Here is a 7300-nt window from a genome sequence, read left to right as displayed (position 1 = left end):
TTAATTTAGACCCACCTACTAAAATGTTACAATTATTATAATTTAATTATTAATTATTCTACCTACCTAATCTAGTATATTAGATTGTAAAAAGACAACATTTCCAACTCGTCAGTATAGAAAATAGTTTCAGAAAATTTTTCATAACAGACATTGCATTTTTTTTTTTATTTTTCTTACGCAATTCATATTTTGGACAAGACAAAAACTTTCATCAATTTTGTTTCACAAAACTGCAGTTATAAAAATTTAAGAAGTGACTCCAGTTTCAAAATAACGTCAATTATTGTAAATTCAGCGTTACCTTAAATTGTTTCGTCTTCTATGAATATAAAAACAAACAACATTAAAATAAAGTCTTGGAGTTAAAGTTACATTAGCATGAAATTTCTTAACAACTAATGTTTAAAAAATATATAATACGCGTAATAGCATGCTGCACAATACAATAACTTTTAATCAGTTTAAAATTAAGACAGTCCAAAAGAAAATGTGGAGAATATCACATAATGTTATTTATATTTATCATTAATTTTTACGTTACAAGAAAAACTTAATAAACGTTCAATACTTGTATATTTCTTGCGTGCAGCACAGATTAGATTTTTTGTTCCCATGAAGTGTTTTTATTAATCGACCTCAATGCAATGTCTTTCTGCTCTAAAAGACGAATACATACAGGGCTTTATAATAAATGCCATGCAAAAACTTAATCAAAAAAAAAAATGAGTTTAACCAATTCTTTAGCGAACTAGTTATGCAATTATTACATTTGAAAAAACCTACTTAGACAATTCGTTAAAATTTGTTAAAAGTATGCAAACGTTGCTGCGTTTTTGTTCAGATCGAAAAAAATTTTTAACTTTTGGAAAGAAAAGAAGATAATATCAATAATACAACCATAACGTGCAGTCTACATTTTCATTACTATTTCAATCTCAATTTGTCAGAAAATAATATATGTTTAAAAACTAATCCATAACACTTTAAAACTAGATTTATCAGAACATAACTGTATATATAATCAATGATTCATTAATATGACGTCATTTTTAGGTGATTTACAGGATAAATATAATTCTTACGTCTGATTCAAATTTAAGCTCAAAAGTGATGCAAATTAATGTCAGAAAAAAATTGTAATCGATCGTATATTATTTACGAAATAAACTAAAACAAAATCATTGTAAAGCCTTAAGCTGTGATGTGAATCGTAACAATATCAGTTCACAGAAAAAAATTGTACTTTCCCAGAATCAAACCCTTTTAATCCCTCAAAACGAAAACAAAAACAGAAATATGACCGAAAAATAAACGAAAATAAAGAGAAAAAAAAAACAAACAAAAACGCAGAAACGTCGCATACCCGCCTAGAAAAATTAATTTCAGATGTTATTACTCAAGTTGATCGGAGTCTGACAGTACGGGCACTCAGACTGGGTCAAGGCGCACGTGTTGCACAGCACGAAGTGGTTGCAATTCAACGTAACTGTCCTGTTCCTTTCCTCACATACCATACATTTCGATGCTGTCTCGCGATACAACACCTTCTCTATTTCTTCAACATCCTGTCTTAAAAGTGCATGGATGCTCTTGAGCTCGCTTAAAGAGAGCTTGCTAAGCTCCGACACCTTTTTAATACTGTGTAAATGCGGTCCACCCTGAATCTTCTCGTATTCTTGTTGAAGGGCGTTATACTGTGTCAGGGTATCATTCAATTTGGACTCAGTTATCTGAACTTTACGGTTCGCCTCTTCTGTTTCCCGTTGCCATGCTTCGCATGCTGTTCGCGCTTGCGCAAGACGTTCTTCCCAGTTAGAGATCTGTATTCGAGAACTATGTAATTCTTCACGTAAACGTACTACTTCTAAATTATTGCTCAGACTCGGCGAAATGCTAAAGTTAAAAAAAAAAAATACGTAAATGTTTAAGTTTATAAAAATTAGATCCTTACAACTATAAAATCTTTTGTTTTCTATTTTTTTCAATTATGACTAGTTCATACTTCCCTCTTGGGAGATAAACTTATACTGGTATTCGTATTGCAAAAAATTACAAATAGGAAATAATGTTACTAAAATACATACCTGCTAAAGTTATTGTGGTTGCGCGTTGTAGGTGAAATGCTACTCTGTGCAGGCGGGAAATCGAAGAAATTCGAAAACGAATTCATCTTTGAAGTGCCACTACTACTGAGAGGAATTTGAGAATGATTAAGGTAATGATCAATCTGTTCAGACTGCGAGAATCTGGCAGCAGATAGAAAACTGGATTGCAACTGTAATGGACTGTTACTGGTCGGGCTGAATGAGGTCAGTGCGGACCTTGAAGCGCCCGGAATGTTTACAGGGGCCGAGCTGCCTAACAGACCAGCTGAAGATGCCAGACCGACCGATATAGAATTTGACACCGATGGAGATTCAGATTCCAATTCACGTTCTAATGAAGTTAAATTTAATGGATCTTCTAACTGTAACTCATCTAAAGCGTTACCTAAAAGAATAATTATTTATTTCAAGTATTAATTAATTTTCAAAAAATTTAAATACTTTCTACTTCTACTATTTTTAATTTAGACCCACAATAAGTAGAGACTTACCTACAACACTTTCAACAGTGTCGTTCCCAGTACTGAAGAAGGACACTGGGGGCCCTATCCCACTGTAAGCTAAGCACAAATTTTGCTTCTTTTGCTCTCGTTCTATCGCATCTAAAAGGGAAACTAAATTATTACAAATATAATACATATATCTATATATGTAAAAAGAAGATCAATACCTAACGTTGGATCATTGTCGATCGCCAATAGTTGTTTTGTTAATTCTAATGTGCCTATTGTAGTTGTAGGTCTACCATATGGAATAGGTTTGTGAGTTAATTGGGAACCGGGGGCTTTATTGTGAGAACTGCCATTGGAACCTACAGATGTAGTCGAAGCTGATTCAGATGCCTCGCCACTACCATTCTAACATGAAAACAAGTGACAAATATTAAATACAAATTACGATAAATAAAACAGTGTTAAAAAAGATATCAAAAACTTACAGAACTATCACTACTTTTGTCCTTTTTGTCATGTGTTAAGGGCGGCAGAGCATTAGATAAGATATCTGCTAAATTTGTACCAGTATCTAAAGGAACACTGTCCCGAGTCAACCCCATCTCCTCTAAAATATAAAAGAAGTCAAAATTTATGAATAAATAAAAAACAATAAATATTTACGTTCCACATGTGCAAAAGCACAAAAAACTCCTCTAGGACAATACCCTGACTGCTGCACGTCGTTACATTTGGTGCTTTTGTAAATTTCAGGGTGAAACTGTTGTTCGGTCCTTGTGTGACAATATGAACATAAATCCCCAGAATCACAGTTAGCTGGCTCACCCCACTCTTCTCCATGCTTGACATTTGGGCAAGGAGAAGAGNACTCTTCTCCGTGCTTGACATTTGGGCAAGGTGTTGATCTGTAATAATAAATTAATAAAATCGATCAAAATCAGTTATAAATTTTAAAAATAAAAATAAACAGAAAGCCCCACCGATATTTAAATTTCCGAGGACTTCGTCTTTTGTCTTTATTATTGTGATACTGGGGGCAGGCATACCCTTGTCTACAAAGTCTAGGAGGTCTTTTACATGGCTCTGTTTTGTAATTTGCTAATACATAATTTGTATCTGAAAATCAAACACGATTATAAAATAAAGTAAAATCTTAAAATCAGTCATTGTTTTTTTCCAGCACCACAATTATTTGGAGAAATATAAAATTTAAATAGTTAATAAAAGTTCAGTTATTACACTGTTAATTATACCTTGCCATTTTGGATCTTCATTCATTAAATTTCGTTCTTTATCTAAAGCATTTGGGCCATTTGCATTGGTACCTTCTGTTTCAGCAACCTCAAGTGCTTGAATTTCCTTTATGTCATAAACAGGAGGTCTGTGGTCATTTATACCATGAGCAAATGCACAATGTAAACCATTTTTAACACAGTAACCTCGTGAATCTGTGTCATGCACGCACATACATGTCTTGTAATATCTTAAATGGTACCTTCTCTCTGTATCACCAGCTGTGCGATGAAGATATGGGCAACTAAAACACATAGCAATTAGGTAAAATTAAAACTACAGTTAAATATCTTCACACAATTACTGGACAGAAAGAGATATTAAGATACAGCTTATTCTAATCAAAACTAATTTTCTGGAAAAATTAATATCCACAGAAACTAAATGGAAAGTGATAAGGGAGAATAACACTAACTGAGGGTAATCACAGAATACATAGGAACATAATATAACGACAAAACAGCAAGGCACAACACAAAAGTTTAAAGTGAATTTTGTCAAAACAACTAGTAACACTTCATAAACTGTAACATAAGGTTTTAGGTGCATAGTTTCATGAGTATCAAAAAAAATTAAAACACCTATTAAACTATAATTTGTAGTGTTTACTATAATTTTATAATTATCACAGATAAACTCATTTAATGCAATTGCAAATACTAGCAACTGATTTAAATTGATTTTCTGTCTTGTAGAAGAATTGTTTTTTGCAGTTACTTCTTACAAGTGTCTTAACAATTGTAAAATACAGAAAACAAGAACTTTAAATTACATTAATATGAAGGTTAAATAACAATGGCAGCTGTATAGGTTATCTGTTCTAATATGTTGCTCCTGTTACAAATTGCATATTTTCTATTAATATTTCAGTAAACCTAACAACGATCCCATTTTAAGCGTAAATTAACGATGCTTTTGCAGCGGGAAGAGTTTATTTAAATGGCACACCCACAATATGTAAAAAGTGACAGATCCAGTTAACCAAAAAGGTATAACTTACTCGTCTCCGTCCGGACAAATGCCAGTTGTTTCGTCGTATTTAGTACAATAATTATCTGCACTGTAATTAAAGGTCCCATCTCGTCTTCGTACGGGCCTTCTTCGTCTTTGGTTCATAAAATGCCAGTGAAAACAGGTGAAGGGACGATGCTGTGTACATTTGTGTTGTAAGAAGAGCGGGCATTGCTCGACGCGAAATTCTTTCAAATATCTAAAACATTCGATTTCTCTTAGCAAATGGCACACCGTTCAACGTTGAATTTACTATTAGATTGATCGCGATAAGAATTATGCGCAAAATGTGCACTTACGAGTAATGATTTGGTTTCTCAGGTTGAGTTGTCAACAAAGGTTTAGACTCCGACGGCATTTTGCAATCACTAGCGCGCACGGCTACTGCGCAAGGCACGCTTCTTTTGGTCCAATTAAAATTCGATAGCGTCGTCACGTGACCGTAGAAAAAATGAAGGAATTTTGATAACTCAAGGCCGTTTATGTTTTGGTAGTGTGTAATATGCAATCTATGCATTTCACAAATGCAAATGCAGTAGCAATCTATTACAGTTATGTAATACGTTTTTTGCGTCAATTATTAACCATTACCTATCTCAAAAATTATAACACAGAATAGCCTTATAAATGTAGCATTTATTTGGTCGTATATTTTATTTATCTCAATTTGGAACTCATGCTGTAAAAGTAAACTGCATTAGTTGAAATATTTAAATTACCTTATTAAGTTTCTGTGCCCATATAATATTGTTTTGGCACAATAAAAATATCATTTTTTTATGGGACGATTGAATAAGAGAAAACAAACGATAATTCATATGCAGTTCAATTAAGTTAAAACTTCTGTCAATTTTTACAAAAGAAAAGGTACCTAATTAGATACCTTTATAATACTTCATTCTTTGTGCTGAAAACTATAATTTTATTAAAAAGAAAAATACTACAAACAATAATTTTTTCCATTCTTAGGATTAAGTACTAATAACTGGACAGGGTCGGCTTCAGATTTATTCGAGCATCTTAATTTTTTTTGTTTTAGTATCCGTGATTTTACATTACAAAATAGAAAATGCTTCTTTTACTATTGCTTACGTAATTTTTTTCAAAACGAAACGTATGAATATTTTTATAGCAATCAATTTGTGATGAAGTTTTTTGGTTTATATAACTCTAAAATTGCATTATATTTTGGTAAATATTGTNCTCCGACGGCATTTTGCAATCACTAGCGCGCACGGCTACTGCGCAAGGCACGCTTCTTTTGGTCCAATTAAAATTCGATAGCGTCGTCACGTGACCGTAGAAAAAATGAAGGAATTTTGATAACTCAAGGCCGTTTATGTTTTGGTAGTGTGTAATATGCAATCTATGCATTTCACAAATGCAAATGCAGTAGCAATCTATTACAGTTATGTAATACGTTTTTTGCGTCAATTATTAACCATTACCTATCTCAAAAATTATAACACAGAATAGCCTTATAAATGTAGCATTTATTTGGTCGTATATTTTATTTATCTCAATTTGTAACTCATGCTGTAAAAGTAAACTGCATTAGTTGAAATATTTAAATTACCTTATTAAGTTTCTATACCCAAAAAATATTGTTTTGGCACAATAAAAATATCATTTTTTTATAGGACGATTGAATAAGAGTTTAAGAGAAAAAAAACGATAATTCATATGCAGTTCAATTAAGTTAAAACTTCTGTCAATTTTTACAAAAGAAAAGGTACCTAATTAGATACCTTTATAATACTTCATTCTTTGTGCTGAAAACTATAATTTTATTAAAAAAAAAAATACTACAAACAATAATTTTTTTCCATTCTTAGGATTAAGTACTAATAACTGGACAGGGTCGGCTTCAGATTTATTCGAGCATCTTAATTTTTTTTGTTTTAGTATCCGTGATTTTACATTACAAAACAGAAAATGCTTCTTTTACTATTGCTTACGTAATTTTTTTCAAAAGGAAACTTGTGAATATTTTTATAGCAATCAATTTGTGATGAAGTTTTTTGGTTTATATAACTCTAAAATTGCATTATATTTTGGTAAATATTGTAATTCCCATTTTTTTTATCAAAACAGAGCATAAATACAAATTGTTACAATTTGTAAACCCCTTACATTATTAATAAAGTGAAATTAATTTTTTAAGAAAACATATACCAAACACTAGAAAAGGTATCAAGGAGATATACTGTTTACTTTAGCAGTAAAAAAGCAATATGAAGTCGAATAAAACTGATTCAGTCAATATTTTTGCAGTTAATTACTGTTTAAAAAACAGTAGCTCATGAGTCAATTATATTTTCTGAAGCCGACCCTGTCCACCCTTTATATTGCTAAATCTAAACAAAATATGTTTTTTTCTCCATGTAATGGAATATGGGAAGAATTAAATCTTCTCCGTGCTTGACATTTGGGCAA

General features: G+C 31.8%; 1 protein-coding gene across 2 annotated transcripts; it reads right to left on the bottom strand.

The window, feature by feature from the left end:
- Window positions 1-7: 7 nt before the first annotated feature.
- On the bottom strand, window positions 8-5269 carry LOC108740425 (RING finger protein unkempt). 2 transcript variants are annotated; one of them, XM_025977547.1, is made up of 11 exons: window positions 5164-5269; window positions 4854-5063; window positions 3814-4097; window positions 3541-3676; window positions 3438-3465; window positions 3224-3398; window positions 3046-3167; window positions 2779-2965; window positions 2600-2722; window positions 2088-2493; window positions 8-1896 (listed from the first exon to the last, which is right to left on the bottom strand). In XM_025977547.1, exons 1-11 carry the CDS (start codon window positions 5220-5222, stop codon window positions 1386-1388), a joined length of 2241 nt encoding a protein of 746 aa, XP_025833332.1. In that variant the 5' UTR covers window positions 5223-5269; the 3' UTR covers window positions 8-1385. The 2 variants fall into 2 exon arrangements, with proteins under 2 accessions (XP_025833332.1, XP_025833333.1); XM_025977548.1 differs by having other exon boundaries at window positions 3224-3409; window positions 3449-3465.
- Window positions 5270-7300: the final 2031 nt, after the last annotated feature.

The sequence above is a fragment of the Agrilus planipennis genome, unplaced genomic scaffold (assembly GCF_000699045.2).
Source record: "Agrilus planipennis isolate EAB-ADULT unplaced genomic scaffold, Apla_2.0 scaffold251, whole genome shotgun sequence".
Taxonomy (NCBI): Eukaryota; Metazoa; Arthropoda; class Insecta; order Coleoptera; family Buprestidae; genus Agrilus; species Agrilus planipennis.
This window is presented reverse-complemented; position numbering and strand designations above follow the sequence as displayed.

Bases quoted from the DNA above. Each gene is read 5' to 3' on its own strand.
- LOC108740425 (XM_025977547.1), bottom strand. From the start codon at position 5,222: ATGCCGTCGGAGTCTAAACCTTTGTTGACAACTCAACCTGAGAAACCA. The intron at 4,098-4,853 runs GTAAGTTATACC...TATGTGTTTTAG, and splicing joins ATTTGTCCGGACGGAGACGA to TTGCCCATATCTTCATCGCA. The intron at 3,677-3,813 runs GTATAATTAACA...TTTGATTTTCAG, and splicing joins TGAAGATCCAAAATGGCAAG to ATACAAATTATGTATTAGCA.